Source organism: Carassius gibelio, chromosome A1, assembly GCF_023724105.1.
Source record: "Carassius gibelio isolate Cgi1373 ecotype wild population from Czech Republic chromosome A1, carGib1.2-hapl.c, whole genome shotgun sequence".
NCBI lineage: Eukaryota > Metazoa > Chordata > Actinopteri > Cypriniformes > Cyprinidae > Carassius > Carassius gibelio.
This window is the reverse complement of record NC_068371.1, coordinates 36,713,345-36,729,633: the sequence shown is the minus strand read 5'-3', so window position 1 is coordinate 36,729,633 and position 16,289 is coordinate 36,713,345. Positions and strand designations below refer to the sequence as shown.

Genomic DNA, 16,289 nt, shown 5'->3' with positions numbered 1-16,289 from the left:
GAGGTAAGGAAACTACTTCTAATACTCGGATGCTATCTACACTGGACAGGATTATCTGAAGGCTACTTAAAGAGACACATACACACACACACACACGCGCGCGCGCGCGCGCTAATGGACAGTATGACCTGAAGCGCGTGGATCTTTATTACATAAGACTCCCTCAAGTAATTGCACGTGGACACACACCTGGCTGTGAGTGTGTGTGTGGCCTGTCAGTTGTCTCTGACGTCTAACTGGAGATATTTAGTTTGGATCATCACGAGAGTGTGAGAAGCGTGATTGCTGAAGAGTTTGCTGTGGTTTATTTATAGGCGCTCTGCATCAGCAGCAGTCACAATGCTGCAAATGAAGCCCTGAAGAGAGAGAGAGACAGACAGAGAGAGAGAGAGAGAGAGAGAGAGAGAGAGAGAGAGAGAGATGCATGTGACAACAGCGCTCCACTGAGGTCTGTGTTGAATCAGACGTGAATTTTACCCTCTACTGAACGCGGAGGAGATTTCTGAGAGAGGAGATTTAACACGGTCAAAAGGAGCCTGAAAGAAAGCCAGAAGCAAGAAGCGAAATGGAGAAGTGAGGATGCTCTCTTCCAGATGTAGTGTGTGGGTGTGAAGCTGTCTGTCGCACATCAGCTGGTTTCTGTCACTGAGCACCGAGGACACGCGATGTCAGTGCAGGAGTTTGTGTTTTTCAGGATAATTCCCACGCCATAAGAAGAGATTTGGACTGTGGGAATGTGTGCTGAAAGTCTCCTGCACTAAGAAATACGTATCGACGTGCGTCCAAGGCTTTATCTCAAATACAGTCTGAAGTCATCAGGTGAGTAACACTGCTGGCAGCGGTCTGACGGGGTTTATATTACTGTTTTGACTTCATATCTATTCTTGAATCATTTTTAGTTAATTGTGATATTGTTGTCTTTAAAAAACTCATGTAAATTTGATGCTAAAGTTGTGTGTTTAAACACACCGTGTGTGCGCGCGCGCGTGTTTCTTGCTTTTTTATATAAATCGCGTGCAGCTCCATCTAGGCCAGCCCACGCGTATGGAGTTAGAAATGTGTCTTTATTACATGCGAGAAAATAAAAGATCTGAGAGAAAAAAAAAAGTTTGAGAGAAAAAGTTATTACACTGATAGCAAAAAAACATTTCATGAGAGAAAAAAGAATATTTGAGAGAAAAAGTTTTCATGCCAATAGCAAAAAATAATAATATTTGAGACTAAAAAAAGTTTTGAGAGAAAGTATTTTCTCATAGAACATAAAAAAATATACATTTGAAATTTTAAAAATTACTTCTGAGAAAAAAATCTCTCTCAAAATACTTTGAAAAAAAACTCTCAAATATATATGTTTTGCTATCAGTGTGAAAATATTTTCTCAAAAAAAAAAAAAAGTGTTTCTCTCGAAACGCTTTTCTTTGCTCTTGATGCAATTTCTTGCTCTCGTGTCAGGATTTTGCTTTCACTGTGAGAATTGTGTCATGGGCGGGGCCACGTTCCTATTGGCCAGTCGGGTGAGCATCGTCTTGTCTTGGGAGTCGAACTGAATCATTACACCATTGTTCGGTTCACCTGCATAGATGCCGCCTCTGCCTTATGGCTAGTTAAGTTGAGCAGTGAGCACGGACACTCCAATGTTTGGGTAAGATGATGACACACAGCTGGCTGAGCAAGTTCAGTATCACTGAAGATTAAACATTAAAAAATAGCACTCATATTCATGAATGAATGTGTATTATATTATTTGCTTGCTAATCGCTAGTAAAGCTAACCAGCCATCATGCTAGGTAAACTTGCAAACTCACCTGGTTTATACTATGTTTAAATCAAATGCCAAATTAATGTTTTGATTTAGATAGTTTCACGCCTTATTTAGTGAGTAGTGAGCAGTGATTGATATACCGTTTGAAAGTGTCCCACCTAGTTTTGTTTAAAATAGTCTTTGTATGGTTGTTGCACATGTTTAGCTACACTGCATGTATAGCTCGCAAACTCAGCTACACGGGGCTTATTCTAAATATTTTTTACCATCTAGCTGAGGTCTAGAGCTGACAAGGTAAATTGCAGGTCTAGGATTAACTCTTACATTAGCAACCCACAAATATGTTTGTGCCTGTACTGTCATGGTAATTATTTTTTCTTTTAAATCTTTCAAACGGTATGTCAATCACTGTCTAACGTTAGCTAGTTGTAGGGTTGCCACTTTCCATGCATACTAGCGTTAGTTGAAAGTTGTGCGGGAGGTTGTAAGAACAAGCAGTTAACGTTACTCTTCAGGTGCTTTGAGGCTAGCAAGTGCAAAGGTAGAAACTAGCTCACTACTCACTAAATAAGGCGTGAAACTATCTAAATCAAAACATTAATTTGGCATTTGATTTAAACATAGTATAAACCAGGTGAGTTTGCAAGTTTACCTAGCATGATGGCTGGTTAGCTTTACTAGCGATTAGCAAGCAAATAATATAATACACGTTCATTCATGAATATGAGTGCTATTTTTTAATGTTTAATCTTCAGTGATACTGAACTTGCTCAGCCAGCTGTGTGTCATCATCTTACCCAAACATTGGAGTGTCCGTGCTCACTGCTCAACTTAACTATCCATAAGGCAGAGGCGGCATCTATGCAGGTGAACCGAACAATGGTGTAATGATTCAGTTCGACTCCCAAGACAAGACGATGCTCACCCGACTGGCCAATAGGAACGTGGCCCCGCCCATGACACAATTCTCACAGTAAAAGCAAAATCCTGACACGAGAGCAAGAAATTGCATCAAGAGTAAAGAAAAGCGTTTCGAGAGAAAGACTTTTTTTTTTTTAGAGAAAATATTTTCACACTGATAGCAAAACATATATATTTGAGAGTTTTTTTTCAAAGTATTTTGAGAGAGATTTTTTTTCTCAGAAGTAATTTTAAAAATTTCAAATGTATATTTTTTTATGTTCTATGACAAAATACTTTATCTCAAAACTTTTTTTAGTCTCAAATATTATTATTTTTTGCTATTGGCATGAAAACTTTTTCTCTCAAATATTCTTTTTTCTCTCATGAAATGTTTTTTTGCTATCAGTGTGATAACTTTTTCTCTCAAACTTTTTTTTTTCTCTCAGATCTTTTATTTTCTCGCATGTAATAAAGAACCAAAACTCACTCCATACACGCGCGCCTCCGGTTGCCATAGCAACTGTCGGGAGTTTATAAAGGGCAGAGGATGCGAGACAGACTCCTCTTTACTCTCAGCAGCAGAGGATGAGCAAATGCGTCTGAAAAATTATAGACCGACTATTATTATCACACGAACAGATAACTACGGATAACAACCAAACTGAAAAAGGTGAAATGTGTAAAAATTCCACTCGTTTCTTTAAAAAAAATGTATTTAATAGACAAATTCCCATCTAGAGACGTGGCTGTTACTATGGAAATGGAAATTACAGCATCAAGTCTGTAGGCTACTGTAATAATTTGCACTTATTTATAATCAGTGACTCAGTTCTGTGTTGTAGGCTATAGCCTGTCGTTTCTCATTTGATTTCATGGATAATTGTTAAGGCTTTATTGTAAATAAAGTTGAAACTCTGGCTAATTGTGAATAATATTCTTAGCAATTGTGAAGTTTATCCTGTAAAACATTACTGTGAATTTAACTGTAAAACACTGTAAAAATGCTACAGTAAAAACCTGTTAAATGGTTTACAGTAATTTCCCCTACTATATACGGGGGAAAACTGTATTGGACTTTACATGTCATTTTATAGTTAGTGAAAAAAAAGGATTTTCGCACGAGAAAAAAAATGAAGCAAAAAATATATTTTGTCTAAATCCCTGTTTGTTGTAGTCTACCCAGTCGGCACATGACCGACCTTCGACGTTGAAATATGGTTGAAATAAGGTCAGTTGTGGTTTCAACGTTCAACGCCGACTGGGTCTAGTTTGCGAAATGCAGCGATCTCGTGGTGTGATTGACAGAAACGACAAAGAGGCTGTGAGGAATATACAGTGTGTTACTATTGTTTAACAACATACCAAAAAATAAAGACGAAATGTCTTTTAAAAACTCAAAGTTGTGAATTTTGAAAATTAGTGCGCAACATTGTAAAGACTTTAGGCTTTAGTCTATCCCTCACAACCTAATTTCCAACTGCTTTAAATTACAAAATGGAGTATTTAACCTGATTAAGGTCGAGACTCGAGAATATTTTATCTGATAGTTTGTTTGCAATTCATCTTATATTGATGAAATATTTGCAGAAGTTTCCATCATTATAAACGTGAAAGCTGTGGGAATGAGTGAAACTATGCGATATATAGCCTACACAGTCCTCCACCGAGATTCAGGACCTGATTAAACATTCTATACAGAGATTTCTGAAATAAATGTATAATAAACTATTAAATCTATTACAATAAACACTGTAATTTTCCATAAGAACACTGTCTAAAGTGATTTCTTGTGGTTAATCTCAGAGCTGGTTGGTTTGGTTTTTACCGAAAATGTTTTTTATTTGCCCAAAGTATACTTATTTTGTGTATGCAAACGCTAGCATACAGTATATGTACAGTTGAAAGCATAAGTATATGCTTTTTCATAGCATGTGGGAACAAAGAAATCGACACGTGTTCTATAAAGTTTTATCTTTGTCCAATGTCTGTGATATTTTTCTCCAGAAGGTATCACTGATAAAAATCTTTGTATTCTTTTTGTTGTTGTTCTGTCTCTTTCATTTTTCATTCTGCTGTGAAACAACAGCCCAGGCCAGTGTTGCCACCTTCTGGAGCAACTGATTAGTGCAATACAAATTTAAAGCACATGTGTGAACTGCACATACAAAGGCCCTGTCCCAAATGGCACACTTCATGTGCACTTGCGGTCTTGCGGTCTTACAATGGCTGTCGCGTGCATCCATTAAGGCCTTTAAAAACTCGTGAGCACCCCCTTTTCATCCGCTTTGCACTCTCAATGCGTAATGGGATGAGTTCTGCAGCACAACTTCTACACAAAAGTCAAAGACTCCACAAGTAGACCACAAGTGTTTAGGGTGCAATTTGGGACAGAGCCAAAGTATGCACATACTATTCTAGTGGCGCATGTGTTGTACACACACACTTTTCTGGAGACAAACATTTTTTGTTTCACACATACGCAGGCATATTCTCAGATACATGTAAAAAATGAAGTATACTTTGTGTTTTACACAAAAATACATTTAGTTGTATTCTTTCTCTTACAGCCATGGCTCTAAGGCCCACCTTCATCTTCATTCTCTTTCTGATTGGCTGCTGTGCTCTTGAGGACCCGCCCAAGGTTAAAGCCCCACACCCTCCTCATGGATGTGGCGCTACAGTGGACCCACCCTACAGAGTTTTGTGTGATCTGGAGTCCGTGTGGGGCGTGGTGCTGGAGGCCGTAGCGTGCGGCGGTACCATATCTGCTTTGATCATAGCTGTGATTCTGTTAGCCAAGCTGAAAACGGTAACGGAACCGGAGAAGCGATGTGGCGTCGGTCCCCTCCTCCTCCTATTGGCTGCAACGATGGGCCTCTTCAGCCTATCGCTGGTGTTCTTGGTGGGGCGTGGCGAGGTGCTCTGCATGGTGCGCCGTGGGCTGTGGGGGGCGTTGTTTGCGATGTGTTTCTCCTGTCTGCTGGTGCAGGGAGTGCGGCTGAAGAAGCTGGCCGGAGGGAGGCGGAGCCCAGCGGGCAGCTCTCTCGCCGGATTGGCGTTTACACTCACTATGGTTCAAGGCATCATTGCTGGAGAGTGGCTGCTGCTTACGGTGGTCCGCGAGGGACATGCAGCCTGTGATTACCTGCCTCTAGACTTTGTGTTGGTGTGTAGCTATGCTCTAGCGTTGTTGTTAGCTGCTAGCATGTTGTCGTTGGCTGTGGTGCTGTGCGGAGGGAGAAACAGAGAGGACTCGAGCAGGAAGACGATGAAGTGGAGGTGCAACGCTGTCTGGCTTTTCCTCTCATGTCTGTCTTCGCTTCTCCTCTGGGTCGCCTGGCTCGGTCTCTATCTCTACGGAGACGCCACCATCACGACCGTAGCGAAGGATTGGGATGAGCCAGCTTTAGCAGTTGCCTTGGTGAGCGAGGGTTGGGTGCTGCTGTTATTTCACGCTATCCCAGAAACGCACCTGTGCTTGCGTCCGTCCAGTCAGAGGAATGCAGACACCGGGCAGAACTACTACGACACCCCTCAGCTGCCGACGGCACAGAGTTACCATGAGGACGATCGGCCGACCAATCCCAGAGCTCCGTTCGCAGAGAGTCAGGCGTACACCGTAGAGGAGCACAGTGCAGGTAGACTGACACACAAAAAACATGAGCAACATTTGGGAAAGGGTAGTTTATGGTTATAAAAATGTCAGTGCTTTGGGAACGTTAGGAAAATGTTCTGTGTTTGCAGTGGTGAAGTCTTTTTATTTTATTTGATCTTCATTCTGTTTAGTCAGATTAGTGTTATAATATACATATGTTTTACATAATGACGTATATATATTGTTCTGTTTTGTGCAGTTCTGCAGACAGGAGGTTATCATAACGGACTGATACGTCCCGCTGTGCCGTTCAGGAGTCACGTTTACCAGCCCACAGAGATGGCCCTGCTCATGAACTCAGGACCGGTCAGTAACAATCCTTTATAAAAACCTTTAAAGAGTTAATGACTACGTTTCACTCCTAGTTAACCTCCTGCTTTATGTTCCAGATCCCAACGGCCCCTCCAAACTTCACAGGGAGGCATCTGTGGTGAGAGCGATTACCAAGGCAATAATATCCTCTTCTGCCCCCAGAAAGGATTGACTTCGGGTGATTCACAAAGTCAAAAAGCACTTTATTAAGGTTTCATGTTAATCATTTGGAAATGCTCCTCTAATAGAAAAGATGATTTAATTAATGGACATTTTCCACATGGGAGCAGGCTAATTTTTGCACATTTTCTCTATTAAGTGCTTAATTCAAAATAAAGGACTTGCTATATATTTGATATCACTCTGGTGATGTCTGTTTAGATTACATGAATCAGACAAATCAAGGACCTGTAAGAATTTACATAAATAGAGACGTGTGAAATAGAAAGGAGAGGGAGTGTTAAAGTCAACATGAAAAGCTGGTGACAGACCCAAGTACTTACATAATCTGACACATTTCTGAGTGTGAGAGAATAAATGTCATTCACTCATTTATTCAATGTGAATTGATTGACAGTTTCTGTGGACAGCAGGGGGAAATTAAGAGGGATCCGAAATGTCAGCTAATAAAAAAAGCATCTTATTTCAAAGAAACACACACAGATTAATTATTCCAAAAATCCAGAAATCTGTATTAAGGGGTCAGCTGACATGTTGACTTTAATAAAGAGATTGTGTGACAGAGATTATTTCAATAATTTCTAGCCTTAGCCAATCTTCTACCTACATTCCACTTTAATTATATAATCAAAATCTATCACTTTGAAATTTATTAAATTTATCTGAACTGTTTTGTATTCAATTGGTATCTTCTTTTTAAACCTTTTTTAATTCAATCTTTTAGTTTTTTTTTTAGATATCACTTTTGATGTTCTTTTCCAATCTTTGCACGCTTGACTGTCAGTCTTTATGATGCATCTATAAATGTAATGCCGTGTTTGATCTTGTAAGGCAATACTGTATACTAACCGTGTCTGGATGCTGCTGTGACGGTGCTGCAGTCTCACAGATTGAGACATTTCAACAGGGTCAGTGGAAACGGCTGAATCGTTCTTTATTCTGTTCGTGATGTTCAGGTATATTGCACAGAATCGTTGTATTTTTCCCTATACTTGATGTCTATATTTGAGACAAATTCTAATAAACATTCCTACAGTGTTTTCAAAGTGTCTCTTTGAATACCACACAATGCGCATGTACATTCGGTCACTGTTGCGAAGGAGGTGACGAGCGATTTCTTCCGGGATTTGAAAGGAAAGCATTCCCACGTGTGGCAAATGAGTAAGAAAAAAAAACATCTAACATGAATAATACAGAGCTTTGCAGGAAGCCGGAATATTAACCCGCTCATACTGTTGCACGTTTCCGGCTTATAAGTTTTTTTTAACAAAACTCCCTTTTAACAGTGTTGTTATAATAATGGTTAAGTAAGAGTCATATGCATTTCACAGATTAAAAGATATTAAAACCAAGCGGTCATTCCACAAATACATCTAATGCCACATTCATGTTTTAGTTCTCGACTCAATCAGCACAGAACTGAAAACATGCGATTAAAAAAAAAGAGATCAGTTGATTTCTTTCATGAGTATGAATCTGAATGGGACTTTTAGATATATCTGCATGTTATTCCTCTGTCTGAGATCATGTGTTTTCTGAGTTTGCAGATGGTGAAGGTTGAAAACCAACTAAGAAAACCAATGAAAGGACCTATAGATAATCAGGAGGTTTTTGAGAAGTTGATTGACAAAAGTTGGCATTGCAGTTGACAGAGCGAATTACAGAGAAGAAGAAAAAGAAGAAAGTAAATGTGTGGAGGAAGGTCAGGATGCAGGAAATACAAAATAAATGGTGTTTCATGATGTGTCCATCAGACACAAAACTTTGGATGGAGATAAACAAGAGAGTGATGGGGCTGAGAAGAAGAGAAAGAAGAAACAAACAGCCCAGTTTGTTATGATGCATAAAAGAAAGAGCAGGAAGCAGAAGAGATCACCAGTGAGGATGGAGATCATTTAGGAGCCAAGAAACAAGGATGTGAAGGATGATTTTTAATTATACTGTGTTAAATATTTAAATATTTTTTTCTTTCTTTCATATTACAGTAAAATCAATGAGATTTACTTTCATGAAAAACCTCATTGTCCTGCTCCCGACGAGCTGGATGGCGCCTTGAATGGCAGACACTGCAGTCGGTGTGTGAATGTGTGTGTGAATGGGTGAATGTGAGGCAACTTGTAAAGCGCTTTGGATGGCCATGGGGTCTGTTGAAAGCGCTATAAAAATGCAGTCCATTTACCATTTAGATCAGGTATAAGCTGATCACTGATGTTTCACGTACACCAGCACACACACCATCTATATGGAAGTCATGTTGAGACTCTTTTCTCGCACAGACCCGCCGTCCTGCCCTACAGAGGAATGTAGCCGAAGCAAGCCAGTTTCACATCAAAACATTTGTATTGAGTCTTACACTCTTAAAAAAATAAAGGTTATAAAATAGAGGGTTTTGTACTGATGCAAGAAAATAGGCATTTTTGGTTCCCTTTCAGTGGAACCGTTCCGTTCTTAAAAACTTCAGAAATAAAGGAGTCGGACTGGGGTTTGCAGCACTGTCCAAGAAGTTTGCAATCGATGCTAATGCACGGAACTCAGTCCAGAATCAGAAAGAGCTTTATTGCAAAGTACGCTTGCGCATACAAGGAACTTGTTTTAGTGACATAAGCTTCCAGATTTTCTGAGCCTTTTTCCTCACTCTGGATGTATACAGTTATGGAAGGGTGGGCAGAGGAGCACCAATAATCCTTTCGGCAATCCGAACAGTTCTCTGTAGTCTTCTGATGTCTGATTTTGTTGCTGAGCCAAACCAGACAGTTATTGAAGTACAGAGGACAGACTCAATGACGGCTGAATAGAACTGTTTCAGCAGCTCCTGTGGCAAGTTAAACTTCCTCAGCTGGCGAAGGAAGTACAACCTCTGCTGGGCCTTTTTCACAATGGAGTCAATGTGATTGTCCCACTTGAGGTCCTGAGAGATGGTGGTTCCCAGGAATCTGAATGACTCCACTGCAGTCACAGTGCTGTTCATGATGGTGAGTGGGGGGAGTGCAGGTGGGTTTCTCCTAAAGTCCACGATCATCTCCACTGTTTTGAGCGTGTTCAGCTCCAGGTTGTTAAGACTGCACCAGACAGCCAGCTGCTCAACCTCTTGTCTGTAAGCAGACTCATCAGCGTCCTGGATGAGGCCGATGACTGTAGTGTCGCCTGCAAACTTTAGGAGCTTGACAGAGGGGTCTTTAGAGGTGCAGTCGTTGGTGTACAGGGAGAAGAGCAGAGGGGAGAGAACACATCCCTGAGGGGCGCCAGTGTTGGTGGAGCAGCTGTTTGATGTGTATTTCCCCAGTTTCACTAACTGTTGCCTATCTGTCAGAAAGCTGGTGATCCACTGACAGATAGAGCTAGGAACAGAGAGCTGGGTCAGTTTGGTCTGGAGGGTTGTTGGGATGATGGTGTTGAAAGCCAAACTAAAGTCCACAAGCAGGATCCTCACATGAGTCCCTGTTTTGTCCAGATGTTGCAGGATGAAGTGCAGTCCCATGTTGATTGCATCATCCACGGACCTGTTTGCTCGGTGAGCAAACTGCAGGGGGTCCAGAAAGGGTCCAGAGATGTCTTTCAGATAAAGCAGAACCAGCCACAGGTCTGTTGTTGTTTAGTCCTGTTATCTTGGGTTTCTTTGGAACAGGGATGATGGTTGAGCGTTAAAAACAGGAAGGCACTTCTCACAACTCCAGGGATCTGTTGAAGATCTGTGAAAAGATGGGGGCCAGCTGGTCAGCACAGGTTTTCAGACAGGCTGGTGTAACGCCATCTGGGCCTGGTGCTTTTCTTCCTCTTGAAGACCTGGCGTACATCATCTTACAGATTTGAAGAGCAGGAGGTGCCTTAGTGCAGGGGGATGGTGTCTTGTTGTTAGTGATGGCTCTCAGTCCTCTCCACACTGAAGTTGAGTCATTGGAAGTAAACTGGTCTTCCAACTTTTTTAGCCGCTCTAATCTCTTTGTTCAATGTGTTCCTGGCCTACAAGACTCTTTCCCAATTTCTGTATGCATCCTCTTTGGCCTGACGAAGATGTTTGAGTTTTGCTGTAAACCATGGCTTATCATTGTTGAATGTTAAATAAGTCCTGGTAGGAATGCATGTATCCTCACAGAAACTAATATAGGTTGTTACAGTCTCTGTGAGTTCGTCCAGATCAGTGGTAGCAGCTTCAAAAACACTCAGTGATGTCAAAACAAGATTGTAAATCCTGCTCTGTTTCACTGATCCATCTCTTCACAGTCTTTACTACAGGTTTAGCAGATTTCAGTTTTTTGCTTGTAGGTTGGTATAAGATGAAACAAACAGTGATCAGACAGGCCCAAAGCTGCTCGTGGAACAGAGTGATATGCTTCCTTTATTGTGGTGTAACAAGTGATCCAATATGTTACTGTCTCTGGTTTTTCCAGGACTCTTTGATGAATAGATGTTCAAAATAACATTTATTTGAAATGTAAACATTTTGGATCATTTTAAAAGTCTTTACTGTCATTTTTCATCAATTTTATGCTTCCTTGCGGAATGAAAATATGAATCTTAGTGACCCCAGACATTTCAATGGTAGGGCATCAGTTATTGTATTTCTGGGAATCAAACCTAGTACCTGAACATCACTGACACCAAGTTTTACAGTTTGAGCTACAGGAATATATCATTAGCTGTTAAAATGCTCCATCTTTATGTCAAACAAGGATGAGAAATTCAGGACAAACAGAGCTGAACTTGTGATGTGAAACACTTTATTTTCTTGTAAACACACAACCTTTCAAAACCGTTCCAGACAAGAAGACAGAACAAGGAAAAGGTGTCAAATAAGACATTTCCAGAAGTTCTGACTGAAAGCAGCAAGATAAAGCTCAATTCATCTCTGGGATACTATTTTTTTGTGGTTCATGTGTTTTAAAGAGTTAGAAAACAGTGCTGCCAAATGTTATTGCTCTAGAAACTTCAAATCCCGATGTGACCAGGAATGTGACTGTAATAATAGTACAATTACAGTTTTGGGAGCCTTTGGTACTAAAGCTCCATTTATACTACACAAAAACATATCAATGGTCCTTCAGCTGCTTTACACAAAATGTAACTTCTTATTTTTCCTTTAGATTTTGTGATGAAATGTGACCAAGTAGCAGAGTTTACAGAGATTCACCCAGATCTCGATCCTCTCTCTGCTTTAAACGTCTAGAAACATTTAAAGTGAAAGTCAATCAACTAAATGACATTCCACACTCATGTTTCAGAGTTTACAAAAGCACTGCAAGACAATCACAGGTGTGTCAGAGCATCAGGAATGCCAGATTCCTGCTTAGTAATGCAACTACATTCAGACCATGGTCATGTGATACTCGTGCAGTATTCAGTTCATAGGCTGCATTCACAGGCAGTGTGGAATGTGACAGTCCAGATTCACACGGAATTCCAAACGGAATGTTCCTGGGCTGAGAGTTCCATGTGAGGGGGCGTGTCTTTGAAGCTGTGTGTTCCAGTGGGTGTGGTCTAAGGGCGTGGCTCAGGCCTGCAGGTACTCCGGCTGTACCCGTGCCACCTTGCGAAACTCTTTAGCATGTGTTCGTGGACACTGCATCTCACACCAGCTGATGGGTACCATCTGAGCCCCTGCTCGAAGAGATTTCAGACCGTAATGAACAATTTTGGGTGAAACTTACAACTCCTCTACATCTAGGAAGTCCTGAGAGTTTCTTCATCACAACAGATTTGGAGAAATGTATCATTGCAATCACTTTGCATTGCATCTGCAACGAATGGGTGCCATCAGAATAAGAGTCCAAACTGCTGATAAAAACAAGTGATCAGGCCATCAATTAAGGTCTGGTGAAGAAAAAAAGCTGCGAGTGTGTAATCATTAAGATGTTTTTAAACTTCAAACCATTGCTTCTGGCTAAAATCGAGTCCTAATATATATATATATATATATATATATATATATATATATATATATATATATATAATACTGTTTTCTACAGTGAAAAAGTAGTTTCGGCTGAATCAGGAGAGAAATCTGCACAGATCAAGCACTGTTTACAAGCCTTAACAGTTCTAAACAAATACGCCAGTGGATATTGTGAGAGTACAACTGGGGATGGACCTTTTCACTGGAGGGAGAGTTAACTTTTGGCCAGAAGTTACAGTTTTAAATTAAAAAGTCTTAATGAATTTGATTCTTATAAACAAACAGCTTTTCACTTTACAAGACATTAACTGATGGACTGGAGTGGTGTGGATTATTGGGATGTTTTTATCAGCGGTTTGGACTCTCATTCTGATGGCACCCATTCACTGGTGAGCAAATGATGCAATGCTACATTTCTCCAAATCTGTTCCTATGAAGAAACAAACTCATCTTGGATTTCCTAAGAGTGAGTACATTTTCACAAACTTTCATTTTTGGATGAACTATATTTTAAAGTGCAGTGCTATGTGAGCGTGTCCTCACCGGCCTCGCTGTGGGCCACGACGACACCCAGCTCGTTCTCTGCCGTGGTCAGCAGGTAGTTCGACTGCACATCGCCCAAAGAGATCTGACAGCCAAGGTCAAGGGTCATAAGCAACATATCCATGAATACAGGAAAACCACTTTTCATTTAGTATAAAGGGATACAACTTTTGCAAGGACAATGTCGCCTGGCCTGAAGCTTTTGTGCGTCTCCACCTGTAAAGAGCAATTCAACACCACATTTTAACCCTCCGATACTTTCTGAAAAATTGCCATACATATAAGATTTTTGTGAATATTTGTGAATATTTTAAATTACATAAAACTTATTAAGTAGTAACCATAGAATATGAAATTCTATTTGGGGTTTTAGGAAACAGAGAAGTCATTTAGATCATATTTATGTAAAGTTTGCATGAGCTAATATGAAACTTTAAACATTATTACAGTAAATAAAAATAAAAAATTTAAGCTTAGAAAATATATATCTGGACATTTATGCATTATACAATAATATATTGAAAAATGTTGGTATACGTGTATTTTTTTAAATCATTACTGTTAGGGTCTTTCACATTAATTTTTTATATATATTCTTTAAAACAAAATGAAAATGATAAAAGAAAAAAAAAACATTAATAATTTCCGATGAACTTACCTTATCTTTTTCTGTCGCTCTCACGTCTTCTCTTCTGGAGAAATCAAACCAAACGAAGTTTAGCAAATATTTGCCTATTTTCTATTACCGATAATAATTTGCCCAACAGAACCAGCTTGTAAAACCTGAATGAAACTTACTTTATTTAATACATATGATGGGTAAGAAAAAAAAAGAAAAAAAAGAAGGCTTGATTGATGAATAATACATCCATACCTGATAGTGCCTCTAAACCGGTCTTTCAGTGGTGTGGAGCCCACATATAAGATGTGGACTTTAGCAAACCGTGGGTTGATACTGGTCACCTGCAAAGGAATTAATCCCACATTTAATACAGAAACACTGTAACATAAACAAATGAGATCAGGCCTGATATGACCACTAGACACCAGTGATGTGATGATGTGTACAGTGCTCTCACCTTACAGGTGACGATGGCACCCACGTCAGGCAGAAGTTGTGTTTCTGTCTCCCTCACGACTGAAATCACCGGGAGCTGTAAAGGATGGAATACAGTTTGACAACTGGATTATCAAGATGCTTGAGCGTATAAGTCTCACAAATGAACAAAATGGCTATGTTCAAACCAAAATATCCCTAAAAGTGACTGAAGAACGGACCTCCTCTCCCTCATTCTTTCTCAGCACGTATCCGGCGAGCGAAGCGAAGATGTAGCCGTGCCGCAGATAGGTGCCGGTGCCAGGGATACAGTCCTCCGTGCTGCAGAGCCTTTCACCTGCAGGGACAACAGCCTCCCTCGTCATAAAAACACACGAATCATCTACAGCACTTCTAACAGAAGACAATCGCAAGCGTAAAAAAAACCCTCAACAGTTTAACCACAAGACTCAATATTTCACCTGTTACTCCAATATGCAATGTGTTTAGTAGATTTATATCCACCATGGAATAAAAATATAATAAAGATAAGAGTTTTTCTCTCTCATCTGAGTTCACATCACACAATTTTGACTTGATCTGAATTCTGAGTTTGCGTTTCACTCATTTTGGTTGTTTGTTTTTGCTCCAACAGCCAGAGAATAAAACATTTAAATGTAACGATTTTTTAATCTCAAAATTCAGATTATTTTTTTTTTACATTGCACAAGTCGGAAAACTGCTAGAGAAAAAAAAATAGTATTGTGCGATGCGAGCTCACTGTAATAAAATGTTTTTTCTATTAGTGTTGTCAAATCGATTAACCGCATCCAAAAAAATACATGTTGCATTTATATAGTTTAACCTATATGTGTGTACGGTGTGTATATATGTATATATGTATATGTATATATATATATATATATATATATATATATATATATATATGATTATCTAATAAATTATGTAATTTTTTTTGTTATGCGTTTAATCGATTTGACAGCACTAGTATTCATACATTATATAAAATGACTACGTCATATGAACAACATCGTTAAACCACTAAGAAACCGCTAAATGAGGGTCTTTTCTCAAATAAATTAAATATTCAGTTCTGTACAGTAATTAATAAATTAAAATACATTAAGACAATTGTGAGCTTTACATTTCTACTTCAACCCCGTTCCTTACACGTGCCCCATTTATTTTTATTGCAAGCAAATAAATATATATATTTTTTTTCCCCTCTCCAGCAGTTTTGAGGGCAGGTGCGCGTGACAGGCGCGCTCGCGCCCCGGGGGTGGGCAGGGCTCGCCAAACGAGTCTTTAAACCCTACAAACACCTCCAGAACTACACGCGTTTATAGCATATCAGATATACGATATTACAGCGAGCTAGTCAATCATCATCAGCTGTTTCTGTCTGAAATCGAACATGTTTATGTCATAAAAGCAGCGCTGGAGATGATTCAGCCCTACAGCACGTGAAGGCTCCAGATGAATCAAACTGCGCAGAACTTTTTACTAACCACATCAAAGTTAAAACAAATATCAGTCTGTGTACAAGCAAATAATACATAACCAAACCCTAAAGCGATTATGTTGATAAATGCTAAAGGAAGCTAAGAAAGCATGTTTATAAGAGCAACCAACCTGGAACACACAGCTTCATGGGCGACATGTTTTCAAGAAGCAGTAGTCGCGTTTTGATTGGCTATTAGTCAGCGGAGAACTCGCGCTCTGATTGGTCACTTCATCAACAGGCGGTTCGTGTAAACCGCCATATTTGTTGTGGCTGTTAATGTAAATATACATTATATGACAAATGTCAAGTTTTTTGGAACTTGAAAAAATATTATTTTGTTATTAATTATATTGATAATTACAACTTTATTATTTATATAAAGTCAGTATTCACGAATAAAAATCGTACAGAAGGCAAAACAGAAGGATACATGACACAATTTAAATATATCTCTATTTTTTTATAATTATTATCTATTGTGAT

The 16,289-nt window shown here is 39.5% G+C and overlaps 2 protein-coding genes across 2 annotated transcripts; one reads left to right on the top strand and one right to left on the bottom strand.

Moving 5' to 3' along the window:
• The first annotated feature begins 121 nt into the window (after nt 1–121).
• LOC128019837 (G-protein coupled receptor family C group 5 member B-like) lies at nt 122–7,852 on the top strand. The gene is made up of 4 exons (XM_052606118.1): nt 122–819; nt 5,233–6,303; nt 6,520–6,626; nt 6,710–7,852. The coding sequence occupies exons 2-4, from the start codon at nt 5,235–5,237 to the stop codon at nt 6,752–6,754; spliced, it is 1,221 nt and encodes a 406-aa protein (XP_052462078.1). The 5' UTR covers nt 122–819; nt 5,233–5,234; the 3' UTR covers nt 6,755–7,852.
• Nucleotides 7,853–11,513: 3,661 nt separating this feature from the next.
• LOC128019833 (exosome complex component CSL4-like) lies at nt 11,514–16,012 on the bottom strand. Its single transcript, XM_052606106.1, has 8 exons — nt 15,935–16,012; nt 14,524–14,639; nt 14,325–14,399; nt 14,120–14,208; nt 13,904–13,937; nt 13,411–13,461; nt 13,246–13,330; nt 11,514–12,407 (listed from the first exon to the last, which is right to left on the bottom strand). Exons 1-8 carry the CDS (start codon nt 15,960–15,962, stop codon nt 12,301–12,303), a joined length of 585 nt encoding a protein of 194 aa, XP_052462066.1. The 5' UTR covers nt 15,963–16,012; the 3' UTR covers nt 11,514–12,300.
• Between the last annotated feature and the right edge of the window lie 277 nt (nt 16,013–16,289).